The 20,164-nt window shown below is 40.7% G+C and overlaps 1 protein-coding gene across 5 annotated transcripts in view; it reads right to left on the bottom strand.

Annotated features, from left to right (window-relative positions):
• Positions 1-10,116: 10,116 nt before the first annotated feature.
• Positions 10,117-20,164, bottom strand: part of DARS2 (aspartyl-tRNA synthetase 2, mitochondrial) — a 149,686-nt gene continuing 139,638 nt past the window's right edge. For 2 of the 5 annotated variants that reach the window (XM_069231587.1, XM_069231588.1), the window contains exon 18: positions 10,518-11,316. In XM_069231587.1, the coding sequence (XP_069087688.1) occupies positions 11,135-11,316 (182 nt within the window). In that variant the 3' untranslated portion in view covers positions 10,518-11,134. Of the gene's footprint in view, positions 10,247-10,517; positions 11,317-20,164 lie in introns of those variants that run through there. The other 3 variants (XM_069231584.1, XM_069231586.1, XM_069231585.1) reach the window with 2 other exon arrangements.

Genomic DNA, 20,164 nt, shown 5'->3' with positions numbered 1-20,164 from the left:
ACCTTCGGCCTCCTGAAGGCCAGGTTTAGGTGCCTGCATATGACAGGGGGATCCCTAATGTACTCACCAAAGAAGGTGTGCCATATCATCGTGGCCTGCTGTATGCTTCACAACCTGGCTTTGCGACGCCAGGTGCCTTTCCTGCAGGAGGATGGTCCAGATGGTGGTGTTGTAGCAGCTGTGGAGCCTGTGGAGAGTGAAGAGGAGGAGGACGACGGGGACGACACAGACAACAGGGACACAGTGATACAACAGTATTTCCAGTAGCACACAGGTACGAATCAACCCCGCCATTTTACATTTACTTAAAGTCTCCTGCTTCTCTACTGTCTGAGTCCCCCCCCAGTTCCTGTTAACTGAGTTGTGACTTTCCCTTCCGTTTTCAGAGCTGTGGGCCCCACTGCGTGACCTCTGCTTTGTTTGCCCATGGACTACAGCTGTGTGACAGTGGTATGTTGTCATCACAATGTAACTGAACATTTTGGCACCGTTATGTCTAATACATTTGTTAAAAATACAAGCAGACTCCAGATTTTTTTAGTGCAAGAAGTGATTTAATTCAAGTGCTAAATTTAAGGGACATGATTGTAAAACGGGGATGGGTGATGGTGGAGTAATGTCCATGGCAGAGTCCAGTTCTCAGTCGCACAGGTGCATTGTCCATATGCCTGTGGAAGGATGGAGCAGGGGCAGTTCAAGGTTGGACAGGGTGACAATGTGGGACAGTGGGATGACATCAGGGGGTATCGTTTGCTGGCGGGGGTCTTGCAATCCTACTCTGTCTTCTTGTGAGATCTCAGGTTCCGCTTGCGGGGTGGTTCTTCTTCTGCAGGAGGTGGGGTTCTGGTGGCCCGTCGTTGTGTGGGGGCCTCCTGTCCACTAGGGCCGGCGGAGGTGGTAGACTGTTCCTGGTCCAGGCTAGTGACAGGGGCCCTTTGTGGTGCCACATGGTCCCGCAATGTGGTGACTATCTGGGTTAGGGCCACGACGATGGTCCCCATTGTGGAACTAATGTTCCTCAGTTCCTCTCTGAACCCCATGTACTGTTGCTCCTGCATGACCTGGATCTCCTGGAACCTGGCCAGTACCGTGGCCATCGTCTCCTGGGAGTGGTGGTATGCTCCCATGATGGAGGAGAGGGCCTCTTGGAGAGTCGGTTCCCTGGGCCTGTCCCCCCCCTGTCGCACAGCAGCCCTCCCAGTTCCCCTGTTTCCCTGGGCCTCTGTCCCCTGGACGGTGTGCCCACTACCACTGCCCCCAGGTTCCTGTTGTTGTTGGGGTGGTGGGTCAACCTGGGTGCCCTGTAGTGGTGGACACACCGCTGATTGACGTGTCCTGGAGACAGAGGCATGGGCCCGCTGGGTGGGAGCTGTGCTGGTGTTCCCAGAGGGGGTTAGGTATGGTGTAGCCTGTGGCTGTCTGTGGGGAACCGACTGTCCCGAGGTCCCCGATGGGCCGGGCTGGTCATCAGGGTCCAGGGAGACAGAGCTGCTGTCATCACTGGGGGCCTCTTCTGGGGGTGGGATGGACATCTTTGGACCCTACGTGGCGGTGTGGTGGCGTTCGGGTCCTGCAGGGGTATAAGAGTATGGTTATTGCTTCTGTGTGTGGCATTTCGTGTAATGGGTGGGTGGCCGTGTCCCCCAGTGCTGGCATTCCCTTGTGGGGGCTTTTGTGACGGTGGCTTGTGGGGGTGATGGGTGTGTGCAGTGGGCATGCTTTGGGGATGGGTGTCCATGCTTTGGGGACGCACGCAGGGCTAGGTTTTGGGATGGGTGGGATGTGATGGTGAGCCATTTGCAAGGAGTTGGTGTGATGGGGGTGGGGGTGAGGGTGGGGGTATGATTTGGCATGCAGGTGGGGTGGGGGGAATGGAGTAGTGAAGATTTGACTTACCAGAGTCCATTCCTCCGCCTACTCCTGCGAGGCCCTCAGGACGCAGGATGTGCAAGACTTCCTCCTCCCATGCTGTGAATTCTGGGGGAGTAGGTGGGGGTCCGCCGCCAGTCCGCTGTACCGCGATGTTGTGCCTTGATACCATGGAACGCACCTTCCCCCGTAGGTCGTTCCACCGCTTCCTGATGTCGTCCCGATTGCGTGGATGCTGTCCCACAGCATTGACCCTGTGCACTATTCTGCTCCATAGCTCCATCTTCCTGGCAATGGTGGTGTGCTGCACCTGTGCCCCGAAGAGCTGGGGCTCTACACAAACTATTTCCTCCACCATGACCCTGAGTTCTGCGTCAGAGAACCTGGGGTGTCTTTGGGGTGCCATGGGGTGGTGTGGATGAGGTGAGGGGTGGTGTATGTGTTGTAGAGTGTGGTGAGTGTGGTGGTGTATGGTGTTTTGTGCGTGGAAATTGTGTGGGTGATGTTGTGATTTGCCTCTGTGTGATGGTGTACTCTATGCTGTGCTCTCTCTCTCTGTCCTTCACTCGCAATTGTGGTCGTAGGGGTTTGTGGGTGATGTGGGTGTGTGTTTTATAGTTAATTGGGTGTGTGGGAGTGGTGTGTGTATGTGTCTCAGGTGTGTGTATTTTGAATTATCCAATGTGGTAGTGTTTTGTAAAGGTGTGTGTATTTTGACCGCGGCGGTGTGTACCGCCAATGGAATACCGCGGTTGAAAGACCGCTGCGGGGATTTGCGGGTCGGAATGGCATGGGCGTATTTCTGTTGGCGTGACAGTGGTGGTTTGGTCATCGCCAGTTTCCCGCTGACCTTTGGTGTGACGGACTTTTGTGGATGTCGGGTTTTTGGCGGTTTGCCAGTTGCGGGTCAGAATGACCGTGGCGGTTTCCCGCGGCCGCGGCGGTGTTATGGCGGCCTTCTGGCCGGCGGTAAGCGACTTTTACCTCCGAGGTCGGAATGACCCCCCAAGTCTTGAGAGGGATCACACCAAGTCATGAGAGGCACTCATGATTAGCCCAGAGGCACCCATGATTAGAACAGAGGGACTCGTGATTAGAATACAGGTCTCCTGCTTCTGAGGTTGCCTGTAGACTATATTAAGTATTGAATGCTGACTTAGATTTTTAAACTGTTTTAAATGAATGTGTTTTAGTTTGCAGTCTAACTACATGAATGTGTTTGTTCATATTACGTTAATTTCATTACATAGGTATTCTGTAGCGTTCCACACCTCTGGGGCTTTCATGGCTGTGGAGTAAATACTTCATGAATGAAGTGGTGGTAAAGCTTCTTTATTGAAAAAAGGTAGAGCAGATGAAAGGGCCTGTCCTGCCATTTGATTAATTTTGTTTGACCAATGACTTTGTGTTTCACCACTGCGCATATTAGTTGCTCAATGTTCACCAGTAGCACATTGTATGTTTTGTTTAGTTGAGCCGCCTATTGGCTTTGACATTGCATTAGCCATTACATTCTGTATTCTGCCTATTGGCTTTGACATGCTGTATTCAATTTAGCCGCCTATTGGCTTTGACATGCTATTAGATATTCTGCCTATTGGCTTTGACATGCTGTATTCAGTTTAGTTGCCTATTGGCTTTGACATGATATTTGATATTGCATTTTGTATTCAGCTCAGCTGACATTCTGTATCCAGCTTAGCTGCCTATTGGCTTTGACATGATATTATATATTGCATTTTATATTCAGCTTAGCTGCCTATTGGCTTTGACATGATATTATATATTACATTCTATATTCAGCTCAGCTGCCTATTGGCTTTGACATGATATTAGACATTGCATTTTGTATTCAGTTCAGCTGCCTATTGGCTTTGACATGATATTATACATTGCATTTTGTATTCAGCTCAGCTGCCTATTGGCTTTGACATGACACTAGATATTGCATTTGATATTTAGGTTAGCTGCCTATTGCCTTTAGCGTGAAGTTAGACATTGCAGTTGAGAATCCAAGCTGTATTTTTCCAAGCTGTGTTTTTGCACAAGATGAACCAAGATGTTTTTCTTCTCACAGTAGACTAGACCTGATAAGAGAGGGTACATTGGTTGTTTTTCTCTCCGCTTGAGCTTGGGAAGAGGAGTAGTCTAGGAGATCTGGCCAGTCTCCAAAGGCTTGCGTAGTTTTCCCGAGTCTGAGAGGAGGGGGCACACCTTTGTAACGAATGTCACAGGCTTCAGAGAATTAGATTCGAATCTGCCTGACTTCGTGCTGGAGCTTGGCGCCAGTTGCCAGCATCCCGTGTGGGTAGATAAATCTCTTTCTCGCAGCTGACAGGGAGTCATCAGCTTGCAGACCCTAGAAAGATGAAGCTGTAAATAGTTTCTCACACGGTGAAGTATTTGTTTTGCTTTGCATTCAATATCTTATAAATATAACCTGCTGTGTATATTGCAAACTGATATATTTTGTTTTCATTGACGTGTGCTTGAAATCTACTGATCCGTCATTCACGATATTGCGGCTAGAAAAGAATTAACAACAATAAAAGTCTTCTTTGAACTCAGAAGTGCATTTCTGGTATGTTATGTAAGTGCTAAAAACTAGATAAGAGCAAAAGCACTACAGGGCCAACACGTTTACTTGGTACAGCAAGCAATCTTCAACTGACAATGATAACATTCTATATTACCTGATAACATTCAACAATGATCCTATTACCATTCCAAATGTCATTATGGTAAAACAAGAATAAAGTAGACAATACATCTCCTGCCTTAAATTAATAAAAATATATCTTTTCATACGAGGAAGAGAAAAAATATCAAAATAGAACAGATGGAACTAATACATATCCTAAATTAAAACAAAATGTCCCTGTTTCAACTGACTTCTAGCCTAGGAAAAAGTAACAATATCACATATAAACCCTCTCTCTTATTCTGTAACATAGGGCCTCATTACGAGTGTGGAGATCTGGAGGCCAGACTCGCAGTGGCATACGGACTGCCGCCAAATGCGTCCGTCCGAGCGCCACATTCTAACAGTGGAGGTTGTGCCGCAGTCGGACTGCCAGCACCACCAGGATTAGTTGTGGCAGTCCTAATCCACCAGGGCTGTGCTGCAAGCAGCGCTGCCCTGGGGATTACGACTTCGTTCTCTGCCAGTGATTTCATGGTGGTAAAAGGCTGGCAGAGAACAGGTGCAGGGAGCCTCAGGGGGGCCCCCTGCACTGCCCATGCACTTGGCATGGGCAGTGCAGCCCCCCCTGGCCAGCACGTCACAATGTTCACTGTCTGCTTTGCAGACAGTGAACATTGCGAGGGTGCTGGTGCACCCTGTGCACTACAGCATTGCCACTGGCTCTGTTACGAGCGGAGATAATGATGTAGGCCATTTCCCGCTGGGTCAGCGGGTGGCAACTGAGGTCCACCTACTGACCCAGCGGGAAACTCATAGTGGGCCCAGCAGGGAGGCTGCCACAATGGCGACAACCTCTCCGTCAGAATTTCAGTGGACGGCCTTTTCCATCCACTGAAATCGTAATAAGACCCATAGTCTTGCAGATACATAGGACATTTGATTACTCTACCAAATTTGCTATTAGATGGTGTTCCTGAACATTTTTGATTATGTTTCTCTTCTGAACTGGAAACAGAGTCCTGAATTAAGTCTTCTCTCTCATCACTCAAAAGTATAGATTTATTAGGAATCTCATCACCTTCTAATTTGTGTGAATCCACCCAAATATACATAATTGGATATCTCCCACTTGTTATCTTTACACTTCACAAAACTACTCATATGCCACACGTCCATTGCTCAACTTCGCAAAATTATTAAAGTATGTCTAAAACTTCTAAAGGATCACAATATTAGCTTTCTCCTTTCTTAACTTTAAATGGTAGCTTAACACGCACCACATCAAATTATTTTGCTCCCCTCTTCCTGTCCTCATATTCTTTGTATGACACTTGTGCTTTCAAAATGTTTCTTTTTACCCCGGTAGGTGACCATCTATTTAATCTAGAGTTAACCTACCACCCTTGATTGTCCTTTGTGAAAGGATCTCTCCCCCTCATGATGGTAAATGGACTGTATTCTGTAACAGTTGGGGTGATACAATATATCCACTGTTTTCTTAACACTGGATTTTCAACTTAAAAGAATCTTTACAATTAGCAAAGAGTAAAAACTTATTACGCAATTAAACCTGGTCACTTCTAGTTTGTCACTGTTTATGTTCTATGCCATTATGCTTCAGAAAATTTCCACATCCACACTTTTAAACTGCACTCCATTGTCAGTTATCACCCTTTTGGACAGTCCTTCCCTTTGGAATTACTCATCCAAACACAACACATTTTCAGCACTGGCCTTAAACTTCTGGCCATTTTGAAAATTACTCCATTGCCACAAGTACATACCATTTTATTCTATCATTGGTCCCACAATATCAACCCCTATAGGTTTCCATGCCATTTCAGGACATGGAACTGGAGAAAGTGGTGGTTTCAATACAGTGCGATTTGCCTGCTTCCATGCATACATTATATTGTCTAATTATCCTCTCTACCTCCACATCTAGTCCAGGCCACCAATATATTTGATTGTTCTCTTACTCTTAACTATACCTAGGTGTCCATCATAACAAAACTTAACAACAGACTTTTTCTAAAACCCCTGGGCGGGATCATTCTATTTCCTCTCAATACACTGTTGTGTATCACTGATAATTCACAATGCACATCCCAATTTTTTTTTTAAAAACAGAATCCAATGTCCTTTTCTCTGGCCATCCTTTCTGTACAAAATCCTTAAGATTCCTTGGAATAGGATCATTCATGCTAGCATCCACCTATTCCTTGCTGCTGATAGCATCCCCTCTATTTCCTGCAGCCCATGCTACACTTATTACTTCCCAATCACCTTGATTTTGTCCAATGGCAACGGTATCCTACTTAAGCAATCTACAACTTTATGTTTGACAGTAGGAAAGTAAACCAATGTGTACCTGAAATCCAATAGTTTTATGGACATCCTTGGAATTCTGAAGTTTGCTTTTAGAAGACCGTATGCAGACAAGACTTTTAAAAGTGGTTTATGATCCCACCTCATTTCTACTCCACACAAAGGGGGTTATTACAACTTTGGAGGAGGGGTTAATCCGTCCCAAAAGTGACGGTAAAGTGACGGATATACCACCAGCCGTATTACGAGTCCATTATATCCTATGGAACTTGTAATACGGCTGGTGGTATATCCGTCACATTTGGGACAGATTAACACCTCCTCCAAAGTTGTGATAGCCCCCAAAGTGTCTAAGATTTTCGAACCCCCAGGCTACTGCAAGTGTTTCGTTTTCAATTACAGAATACTGTTCTTCCTCTGGTGACAATGCTTTTGACGCAAATACTATAGTACATTCTTTACCTTCTGATTTGCTGACTCAGTACAGCTCCAAACCCTTTATTACTTGTGTCTGTAGTTACAGTACAAATGTGTTTTTATTGTCAAAACCATATACATTTTTTAGCCTTGCATATTTCATCCTTTGTGTTCTCAAAGTCATTTTATAAAACCTCTGTCCACACGAATTTGCATTTATCCTTTAAAAACTGTCTCAAATTGGATGTTTTGCCTGAATAATTATTTACACATTTTGCATAAAATTTCACCGACCCGAAGAATGATCTTAACTCATCACAAGGCGATGGTGCATCTTTTACCACATTCATAGATTTCTTTTGGGGTTTTATACATTCTGCTGTGATTTCACGCCCCAAATAATTATAGGCTGGGACTCCAAACTTGCAGTTTTAAATTTCTGCTGTCAAACCGCTCTCATGCAACCTTGCTAGCACACTATTCAGACTGACATGATGTTGTTCTTTACTCGCCCTCCGCCCCCACACCTCTGGTCCAGGATGTCATCTTGAAACAAATTATGCATGGCACGTCCTTAAATACCTTATGCATTAACTTTTGAAATATAGCTGCTGCAAAGGAAAAGTCACATAGGAGGCATACATATTGAGAACATCTTTGTGGTGTCATAAAAGCGGTTACGTTTTTAATCTCATCATGTAGCTTTACCTGACGGTACGCAGGCGATAAGTCGATAGATGTGAACCATTTCAATCCTGTCATCAGTGCAAGCATCTCATTCACTTTAAGAAGTGGGACTTTTGCCACAACAATGTTTCTATTCAACTTCTGAAAATCAACATATAAGTGGATCTCACCATTGGCTTTAGAGGCAACAGCCAATAGCGCAAACCACTAAGCTGCCTCCACTTCCTCAATGATTCATCCTTTAAGTATCCTTCCAGTCACGGCACCAATTTTCCCTGAAAAATATTTCTGGAAAATCATTCTTGAATTTGCCACCTTGTCGTTCACTTTCTTCCTTGACCAATTCTTGTTCTACACCATTGGGGTCTAGTATAATGTCAGATTCTCTCTGATCAATCTACCCCAACATGGACGGACCCTTTTCCACCACATAGTTTACCAATTGCCTTTCTCCCCTTAAATTCAAAATGTACCTTCCTGTTACCCATCGTGGTTATTGGCTCCCCAGTAAATCTTTCTGGAGTCACATCTGAAGGATTCAAGAACATACCCAGAACTCCCATTAACTTTTCTTCCCATACTTTCCTATCAATTATTGTAGAGGTTGATCCAGAGTCTGCCACAATGAGTATTTCCACTCCTCCCAAAATTATATTACATACAGGTTTATTTCTAGACTGTATGCCAAGGTGGTTTACGTCATTTTCACTGTTCCTTTCCTTGGTGAAAGTGACATCCTTAATAAATAATACACAATCATAATCTTTAGAAGTACACTCTCCTGCCGATAATACGGATTCTGAGTCTGTGTTCAACTCCTCTTTAATTATAGCAACATTTTTGGTATTTTTCCCTTTCCTACACACCTTAGCAAAATATCTCTTAATTCTGCATTCCCCACATTTCTGATTTTTCGCAGAACATTTTTTACTGTATGCCAGGTGATCCTTACTGCCACAGTAGTAGTTTGGTGTTGTGAAGTTACTCTTTTTGAGTTCATCCTGGATTTGTGTATCTTTCTTTTTCTAACTTTGTGAACAATATATTTCTGAAATTCTTTTGCATCAATTATAAAAGCTTTAGAGCACTTATTAGAAATGTCTGCTTTTTTAACTATAGCTACGACCTCTCCTAGTTGAGATTCCACATACACCCACAACCTTTCTTGTATACGTTTATTATTTACATGCATAATTATCTGATTTCTTATCAATTAGTCATGTAATGTGCCAAATCTGCAAGCCAATGCACTTTTTTTTAAGATCAGATACATACTCCTTAATAGTCTCTGTTTCACTCTGTTGTCTTCTGAAAAAAGTATGCATGTCAATTGCAATGCATACAGATGTTGAATGGTACTTGTCTACGTCTTCCAATGCATTAAGAAACACATCAGGGTTGATAGCAGTCCAAACCTGTTTTTTCATAGAATTGTATACCTCGAGACCCTGTGGCCCTACAGAATGTAAGAGAATTTTATTTTTCTTGGTTTGAGACAAATCAGCATCCTCAATAGTATCCACATAGTTCAGAAAGTACTCCTTCCAATCATGATACTTAATGGGAGGATCATCTGCCGTTGTCAAGAAAGGTTGTGGCAGAGTAAGCGAAAAAGTTTGAGCTGCACAGATTTGAACTCTCGGCGTATGAACCACAATATTATTTTAATATTATTATACTGAAAGGCTGTATCTTTTAAAATTAGAAAATCAAGATTACAAATAAATGGTAACGGAATATTCAAGTCAGCGTGGAATTCCTTCTTCCTGAACAGCGTACCCGATCTGCACTCTAAACTCAGAGCGTTCACCAAATATTCGTTCTTTACATTTTTTAACGGATCCCCTGCAGCATTTATATCAGTAGTGTAGACTCAATTGAATATAATCTCACTTGAAAATAGCCTCCAACGTGCTGAAGTCACGCCGCCTTCCTGATGTGCAGTGTGCGTTCCCAGCCCACAATGTCTCAATGATGCAGAAGCCACCTGGGAGGTCTGATGCTTGCCGTATTCAGTATTCAGTGCTGGAGCTGCACACACCAAGGTTCCAATGCCTGAGGTAAGCACGCTCGGCTGTAATGGTTAAATATGCGCAATGGGGTTGAGCACATATAAATGCTGTAAGTATGCTCTGCAAACTTGTATTAGCTCCCAGCCTTTGTTTTCACTACTGGCAGAACTTCTCCGTAGCAGAGGATGGTATAAACTTGCTCACTACCACTTTGTGTCGTAGTGCCTTTCTATACAGTACTCAGTCTGAACTTGCTGTCCGTGCTCCTCTCCATATAATCAGCTCGTCGCTAAAATTGTGAGTAAATACTTAACATTAACCAAATATCTTATTTCGTTTCATAAACGTAATACTGATCTGCATGTTTCTCTGTGGCTTCCCAACCAAGTTACTCTTCCTAGCAAAGGATGCAGGAAATAAGACAGTATACAAATTCAATATAAACAACGTTTCTTTCTCTATATGTAAAAAACAAGAAGTCCATTTGGAGGTTTCTTTCTATGATTATGCTTAATACCTCATATAAAGAGGTATTGAAAAATTAAATGTAAACGTGTAGCTGTAGGTTGTTTCCAATAAATTTATTATGAAAGAAGTCTTTGTTAAAAAAGTATTATAAAATAAAACTCAGTGTGAGGCTGCAGTCTTTAACCATTAGGTTAGTCCCTCTGCATCATGTTCTGATTGCTTAGCCAAGATCCATATATATTACATTTATACAACTTTACAACTACATAAAAAAATTCTTGAAGTCTGTTCAGTTTATCACTACAAGAATCACCTGCAAAGAGGCGCTGATCACTGCGCTCCAGAAATTCACAAGGAGAGAAAGGCAGTGGGCCAGCGAAGTGACTTCCTATGTCCTGTCATTTTGATGTACAAACTCAAAAATGAATGTTTGCACATTAGGCAAAGGTTACAACCAAGCTCTACTCATCTGTCCAGCACTATGAGTATGACCCACATGACGGAAGCCTGGGGCTGGCGATATTTTTCTTGGATACACCCACCACCGGAATGCTGACATCGTAGTCCCAAGAGTGACGGATATAATTGTTGAGGTGAGCTCCCAAAAGGCGAGAAAGTACCTGTTCTGTTCAATTCATGCATAGAATGGCTATCTGATTACCTCTTGTTTTGGGCCCTCTCCAATTGCCTGTTGATCACAGCATAGTGGTTATGGGTTCTCCTCATTGTCTGCTGGCCATGTGACCTGGATATGATACGGCTTTAGGTCCTCAGCTGAAACAATATCAGGGGCATTGCTCATGAGGTCGCGGCCCCGGAAGGACTTGGGGAAAGCAATGACATCACGAATGCTTGATGCTCCCACAATGAGGGAAACTAATCGGTCTAGCCCTAAAAAACACAAATTATGGGACAACATGATTCTGTGAACATCAGCATATTTATATTTTTTTATAGCCCATAATACATTCAACAAAAGAACCCATGCTCAAGAATGGCTCCCGTCTCAAAATTGCTACCTACAAGAAAAAGTCCATGAATGGAACAACTTTTTCTATTCAAGCAGTCAAATTATGGAATTCCCTACCCACAAACATAAGACCCAACGATAATCTCCACCTCAGAAGACTAGCCAAGAGATGACTCTGCCCCACATGACGACTATACTAACAATTCAAGGATATACCTCAACAGTACACTCAGACATGAAAAGGAATATGGCTCTCGTTATACAAGTATGTCATTGTACTTTGCACTATGCCTCATATTATAATTAGATTCATTTAAATAAATATGTGTATATCAGACCATGTCAAATTTAATGTATCTATGTAAATATTGGTGCACATTTAGAGGGTTATGCCTGCTTCCTTTAACTACAATAAGTGGCATATGTATATTTATGTATACCTAAGTTAATTACACTTATCTGAACCATGGGTTTAATCAAGCTTAACTTTACCAAGCATCATGTGTATTACATATATATAAAATATGTTTGCACTGATGGTGTTATAATTGCAATAAGAAGAAAACATTAACTTTTGGAGCCTGCGATGCTGTCTTTCCTGACTGTGGATAAGCAGAACAGATTATATATATATATATATATATAAATATAAATATCTTGCTATAAAAAATTACCCTTCCATCCTTCCCATCTCTCCCCCCTTCTGACTCATCCCAAACCTTTATGACTAATGTAATCTCTCAAATATCCTTCTCAAACTTTCGTCCCACCTTTGGCCATCTCACCCAACTTACAAGCACACATGATCACGGCTTACAAAAACAATTAATTCTTCCCCTTTACAAGTCAAATTCATTCACATCATTCTATTCCTCCTCCAAACTTGCCCTTTTTAAACCCATCCCTATCATTGATGAAATAAAAAAACAAATGTAACACAACCAAATACACAAGAAAACACACATTTTTTCTTTTATTTTGCTAACTACTAATCCTGGGTTCTTGAGTAGCAGCCTACTCACAGAAAGTGTGCTTCACTGCCTCATCAAGGGTTATAAGTGCTATATAAATACATTTACAATAATTATTGTATAGTAACAGCCGCTTTTTATAGCACTTGCAATACCGTTCGATTTCCGTCTTCTAGTGAACTTATATTACCAGTCGAGCAAGACCAGACTTTTGAACGATGAACTCAGCCCCACCTTCTACCAAAACTGTGAGTCTACTGCCTAAGCCATAAACTGGTATGCAAGAACAGGTATTGGGGATTTACGCGGTGTTGAGTTGATATGGACAGTAGTAAGGTAACAAGCTTGCTGTACTTTTTCTGTACTATGCAGACAAACAGCTTTTGATAAGTGTCTAAAAGCAAAATTATCTGGATGTGAATCTGGTTCATGCTTAGCAGTTCATTTTTGGTACATTTTTCTTTTTTGTTGGTGTGTCATCCGGTCTTGGCCCCCGCTACCTCTGCTAGGTTTTATGGTCTGGCCTGACAGTGAAGCTGTGCCAATTTTTTTTTTTGAGAATCACAAGGAGAGAGGCTTTGGCTCCACCCACATGTTGAGAGCCAGGAGTACATGTTTTGATCGGGCAGAGGTTGTATGCTATCAAAAAAAAGTGCTTGCCCTCCCCACAGCTGTGATCATTTTATTTATCCAGCTGCTTGAGCTTGAAGTTTCAGAGGCACCCACATTATGCTGTAATGCTAATAAAAGTGTCTCAGATAACTAGATAATTTATGTTGTTTTTCTCTGGTAGCAGCACAGATGGAAGAAGGGCAGTCATAAACCTATAGGGATTTTTTAGCTCTGGCTTGACAGGGCAACTGTTAACTGACCTTTTAACCTAAACCAATATATATATTTATTTTTTAATTGTTTTTATTCAAGATTTTATGAGCATACATGGCAATGGGTCATCCAAGATATTGATCAAATCATGATTACAAATTGTTCATACAGATCGCAATACAGTGAAGTACATTGCCTTTTATATCTCTTTATGTAATAATAATAACCTAACAATTTGTGTAGCCACATTAATTTATGCCCTTCAGGTTGATTTCTATCTTTTTAATCAAGTTTTTAAGCTGGAGCAGTCTTGCCTCATACAAAAAGATGCCTCAGGATGGCCCCGATTCTTAGTGCATAAAGAAGCTCTCTTGAATGGACTGTTCTCATTGTTTTCCCCCAAAGATTAAACACAGGAGTGTGGGGTCTTCCATTGATTGCAAAATATGAAATCTTGCTGTTAATGTTGCAATAAAAAAGTATTTCTTTGAGTACTTCAACGGACCCAGAATGATTGGATGTACCAAAAAGTGCTTCCCTTGGACTGGGGAGTAAAGATACCTGAAGCTTTATGCTAATTGAATGAAAAACTTGGCTCCAAAATTTAGTGATATCCAGGCAAAGAAAGCAGACATGAAGCCAACTCCCTACTGTGTAATGACATTGAAAACAATTGCTTGGTATTGATAGAGCCATCTTATTCAGTTATGCAGGAGTATAATAGAGCAACCACTTTAAAAAGAATGCAATTAATTTTTTTTTTACTCCTTTTAAAGCTTTGCACGAAGAATTGTTATGATGCTTCCATGTTGGAAGATCGAAAGCACAGGTTGAAGCAGCTGCTATCAGGCTTAGTGCGGCAGGAAGAGCTCTAGCTGACAATTCTTCAAGAAGGATACTATACCAAATACCGATCCCTGTCTGTTTCTGAGCCCACATAGCTTATGTAATTTTAAACTTTAATGATTCGGTTGAATACTGGCCTACGGAACCCATAGATTGGATAAAATGGCCTATCTGAAAATAGGAAAAACGTATACGTGCTGGAATATCTGGATTAGTAATATGAAGTTGTTGCCACGATATAACACTATCCCCTCTTAGAAAGTCATGCAATTTTCCTAGATCCAGATTTTCCAAGTTGTTTAGAGGTTTCGTAGACAGAGGTACCCCCGAATGCAGTGGCTCCCCTTAGGGAAATGGTTGAATGATAATGAGTAAAATGAAAGTTCTGAACCTCTAGACCAAAAGAAATTAGGGATCTTATATCTAGTATGCTTCGGAAACCATGGCATTTTGAGAAAGTGAGCTAGTTGAATATTATATTCCAGAAGCATCTGCTTTGAGTAGAAGTTTGAATCAACATGGGATATAGAGGCAGCTTTTACAATCCAGTCTATGTATGTTGCTTCATAATATTTTTATAATGGGGTAAGGCTAGGCCACCGTCTTCTGCAATCAGCTGGACTGTCTCGAGTTTGGTACGAGTTTTTTATTTGACCAAATGAATTCCTGCGTGAATTAAGTTAAGATACTTAAAAAACTTTTGAGGAACCTTGATTATAACATTTGAAAATATAAACAAAAATAAGGGCAATATCATCATTTTTATTAGGGCAATACGACCTATGATCGTTAAGGGTGTGCTCTGCCATTTGAGCATAAGAGCCAGCGCTTTCCTAAGAGTAGAGAGATAATTCATTGAATAGAGATCAATTATATTTGAAGAAACATATATATCAAGATATCTAATAGGATGGGGAGTCCAATAGTTAACTCAATTGAATTAATTGAGATGTTGGCCTCCGTCCCTTGATACAGGTTTGAAAGAAATTGGACTAGATTATGTGGGAAATTTAAATCTTCGAAGCACTGCAAAAAGAAGCTCCCATTGTACTAAATCGAAGGCTTTTTCCGCATCAAGCATAATTATAGCTGCTTTGATTTTGTTCACTGAATAATAATCAATAGCTTTGAGCAGGAAATTTGTGTTGGTGGAGATAGATCTTCCTGGGAGGAATCCACACTGATCGTGGTGTATCCAACCATGAGCTCAAGGTGTTATACAGGCTGCCCAGACTTTCATAAGTATTTTATAGTCACTATTAAGAAGACTAATCGGACGATAAGAATCCATTTTTTTGCTAGGCTTATCTTTTTTAAGAAAACTGACTATTACTGCCCAAGTAAATGAGGTTGGTACTTTTTCTCCATCGAGTATTGCATTGAAAAGTGCGGCTAGGATCGCTGTTATCTGGGATGCTAGAATCATATATAATTCTGCTGGAAGACCATCTTCCCCTGAAGCTTTACCAGTTGGAGATTTCTGAATGGCTTCGGCTACCTCCAACTTGGTAATTGGATGTAATAATGCAGAGTGCAGCTCTTGGTTTAATCCCGGTAGAGAGACTGCATCAAGATATACGTTGATAAGCTCATTGCATATGGCTGTCAGGATTATAAAGTTTTTGATAATGCACTAAAAAGACCCATCCTATCTCCTTAGCCTGGTCAACCTAACGTCCTAGAGATTCGTCAAAAATAGATTTGATTGGGGAAGCATTCTGAAGTTTTTTAATATAATGCGCTTGATATTTGCCCACATGCTCACTCTCTTCGTAATGCTGTTGAAAGCATGTATTGTGATTAACGATCTCTTGTTCTAAGAAAAAAATATTCAATTGACTTTTGGCCTCTTGGAGACAAATCCCTGACCTACGGTCACTTCCTACATGATGTTGGTATGCAGCATGATTAAGTTCTTGCTGAAGCCTACTCACTTTTTCTTTCCTTGTTTTATTAAAAAGGCCTTGAAAGCTATGGCTTCCCCTCTTATGTGCGCCTTGCATGACTCCCAGACTGAAAAGATAGAAGCGGTTGCTTCATTTCTAGTTAAAAAATCAACAACAGAAATTTTAAGAACAGAGATCCAATCTTGATTCATTAATAATGATTTAAACCAATATTATTCTACGTTTTTTTGATCCAATACAAAGAAATATTAATTCCCACATTGTTTACTTGTAAAGCTTCAAATTACCATACAACATTCCTTTAAAGCCAAATCTATTGACATTTTCAATTCTTGTTGTTTAGAGTTTCCCATTTGGGCACTACAGCACCTCTAATGCCAAAGTTGGCATTGCAAAACTGGCTGATGATCAAAAAGTTACACAACAACCTTTGCCTCAAAATAGGACTGCATCCATTTGCAGTGTATCATATTGCTGCACGTATGAGGGCAAGCATGGCATACTCATTCTTTTTGTGCAAAATGATGTTAACTCCTTGTGATTTGCTTTTTTCACAAATGTGAATGAAGTAGTTATTTGGAAATTGTAGCTTTCCTTATAGTATGCAAAAGCAGCAGTTCAGAAAGTCTTGGGGCAATTGATATGTTACTTTCACTATTATTTACCATAAACAATTTCTGTAGTACTTTTACATAGATTAGCTTTATTTTCTCCACTGAATTATTCCTTGTTTTTTATGTAAGAGAGTGAAGTCTCATAAACAGTGTGTTTCCCTCTATTGCCCGACATTCGGATCTTCAGTCATTTTAAATTCTTCACATTTTGTAAACATCAAAACTTTCAGAACTGTGGAAAAGAGAGCCAGAGAAAGGTCAGAGGATTACGTGATTGGTTGTCTGTCACCGAGTGATGCCTAATGAAAATGTCACTCCATGTCAGTAGCTACCATATTGGGTTTGTACTTGACCAAAATGTATCGAAAGCTCTTCGGCATGTTTATCTGTATGAATATTAGAACATTCAGTAAGACAATGTGGAAGGGAATTATATTGTACCATACCCGTCAGCAACAAATGAAAATGAACAAAGGATAATGGGACGTAAAAGTTATGTGAAAATATACGTTAAAACATACCCTTTTAAACTAACAAAACCAATGAAATTCACCAGTTCTAGTTATCTCAAGTTTGTCCAAAGCCAAAGCTTGTTGTTTGTAACGTTGTGTTCCTTGCCGTCAATTTTCTAAAAGGTTTAGTATCAATTGTATTTTCTCTGATGTACACCAACAGATCTAAGAAATTGACTTCGGTATCACTGATGGTGCTCATAAAATATGCATTCAAAAGGTTGTCATTAGTATCTCGAATAAAGGCTTTTGCACATTCAAATGAATCTTTCCAAATAACAAAAAGGTCGTTTATATAACAAACCTATAAGATTACATCTTCATTCCATGACTTTGCATGATCACTTAAGAGCACCTGCTCCTCCCATTTGCAAACATATGAAAACGAGCTTAGCTGGGGCAACGCAAGTGTCCACTGCTGGAACCCTCACTTGACAAAACAATTCTTTGTTGAACAAGGGGAAAATATTTTCCAAGCACAATTTAATCATGAACAAAAGAACTTGAGAATGTCTATACAATCTTAAGGGACATCCCCTAAGAAAGTGCTCCGCCGCATGCAGACCATCACTATGACAAATGCTGGCATACAAAGTACCAACATCTAGAGCAGGGTTCTCCAATGTCGGTCCTGGAAAGCCAGATCTATGCCATATTTTAAGATAACTACATATTTCTAAATGTGGATATGCTTAAAATCTGGCATGGATCTGACCCTTTAGGACCAACACTAGAGAACCCTGATCTTTAGACATAAGTAAATAATCTTGTCATAAATCCTGTTAAGAAATTCATCTGTGTCCTTTACAAACAATGGTAGATTACATACATGTTCTTGGAGAAAATAGGCTATAAATTTAGAAGTGTATTCAAATATACTGTTCCTGGTGGGTATTATTGGTCTTCCAGGGGCCAGAAGCAAATTCATATGTACTTTTAATATCAAATAAAATAATGGCATTTTAGGGTAATCATTCCTTACAAAAAGATATTCTTCTTGACTTAACAAATCTGCATTTCTCAATTCGATCAATTCAGAGTGATAACAATACTTTGCTTGGCTAACTGTTTTCCGACTGCTCGTGATATAATAAGCTGTATTATTAAACTGCTTGTACACTTCATTTTTATGCATTTCTAGTAGCTAGATCACAATATTACCACCTTTATCGGAACGTCTGACTACAAGATCCATTTTGGCTTTCAACTTTGCAATTAAACTTCTATATTGCCTCTGATGATGGTTTGGCTTATTCAGTTTCTTACAAGTGGCACTATACAATGTTTTATTTCATTAACTACTAACTCATTGAATACGTCAATCGAATCTTTAGGTGACACTAGAAGAATAGTAGATGCCAGCTTTAAAGGCATATCTGCTTCTCAATGCATGTCCAGTTGCATTGATTCAGTTATATCCTGCTCTGATGTAGATTCCATGATGCCTAAAGTCTCATTTACAAGTTCTTGTAACTCCTTCATTAGTTTAAAATCAGAAATTATGAGAAGATCTTGATTAGCATTGCTTCTCGCTTTCTGTAGACCTGGCTGTTTATTTTTCAGCTGGTGAAATTTAATTAACTTAAGTTTGCAGATGAATTTGAAAATGTCAGCTCTTGTTTGAGTGTGATTGAATGAACATTGCAGGCAGTAAGATAATCACAGTGATAAAATGTGTTGTTCTGCCTTAGAGTAATATTTGAAAAACTGAATTGTATTTACATTAGAAGATATTTTTTTCTTCCATATTTACTTCTGCTTTGCCTTAACTGATGATGTTATGTTGCTTTCTTCTTCTCTTCCTCCTCCTTTGTTGCTTCTATATTTTTGCCCCGCGATCTTATAGTCTGGGGTCGATCGAGTCTTAAAAACCGCAAAACCTCGATCACTAATAATTGGCATGCCACCAAACTTTTCCCAGGAGCCGCTAACTTTCTCTGGTTCAGTATCTACTTCAGAACTAATTTTAAATCCAGTTTCACTTCATTGATTTTCTCGTAGAAGCCAATTACCTTCAGATAATCTCAGTTGTTTTAAATTAGCAAAGAGGCTTGCAAAAGTGTAGATTTGGCCCTTTTTGTAGTCTAAAGTATCTTTTAGAAATGTCTGGGATTTCCTCAATTTGATAATTTCCTCTTGTTTTTTCAAACGGATTTTCATTACATCACAAAACGTGATCACCAGTTCCTGCTGACGCTCTCTGTTCAGTTCCTCAATTAATTATTCTGCTTTTGTAAAGCTACTGTCAATTTCTACGTACTTCACTAAAATATGATTCAACTTATTAGATGTTTCAGTATTACTCATTGCCCATTTTTTAAGTAGCTCAGTTTGAATTTTCAAAGATGGGGCAATTTCTAAGGCCTCTCGGTATACGACCGACCTCCAAATACTTTTGTAGTGATTTGTGCTCCCACCATTTGGATTGCTCACTGGAGTTTTTCTAACTGTCTCAATTTATTCCTAAAATCCTTGTCCTTAAGACCTCCAGTGTTTTTTGATGAAGTGCCATCTTTCGTCTCATTCAGTACATCTTTAAACAGCCTTCTGGCTGCTTCCTCCCTTTCCTGCAAGTTGTCAGTGGACATCGGACTTGTTCTTGTGTTTAAAAATGCAGAAATGCACACATTTAGAGCTTCACACAATCGGTGTGAAAAGATACACTCCCCTCTCCCACTTGTCCGTTCTTACCCGAGAGCTTTGTCCTGCAACATCAAAGGTCCTCTGACTCACCCGGTTACAGATATAAGTTAGCAGGTGTTCTCCGTGTTGGGGCAGAGGGTTCAGCAGCGGCTTCCACTTGCTTTTGGCAATGCAGTGCTGCGGTTGAACACCACTGCTGCACACGATGGAGGGGGCGAAGGAGGGTCTGCTTAAACCGGCTCATTTTTCTCAGTAACATATATGCAAATATCTATCTTTCCACTGAATAAAACCTATATATATATATTTTTTTGTTTTCACTGAAAAGAACAAAGGTTACAGGGACGTTATAGTTAGCAAATAGAATTTAAAAAACTTTAGAAATTCACTTAAGAAAACTAAGTTACAGGAACGTTATAGTTGGGTTCTGAATTTACTCGCACAAAACGAA

Source organism: Pleurodeles waltl, chromosome 4_2 (assembly GCF_031143425.1).
Source record: "Pleurodeles waltl isolate 20211129_DDA chromosome 4_2, aPleWal1.hap1.20221129, whole genome shotgun sequence".
NCBI classification, from domain to species: domain Eukaryota; kingdom Metazoa; phylum Chordata; class Amphibia; order Caudata; family Salamandridae; genus Pleurodeles; species Pleurodeles waltl.
The sequence above is the reverse complement of the archived record's forward strand: the minus strand, read 5'-3'. Positions and strand labels throughout refer to the sequence as shown.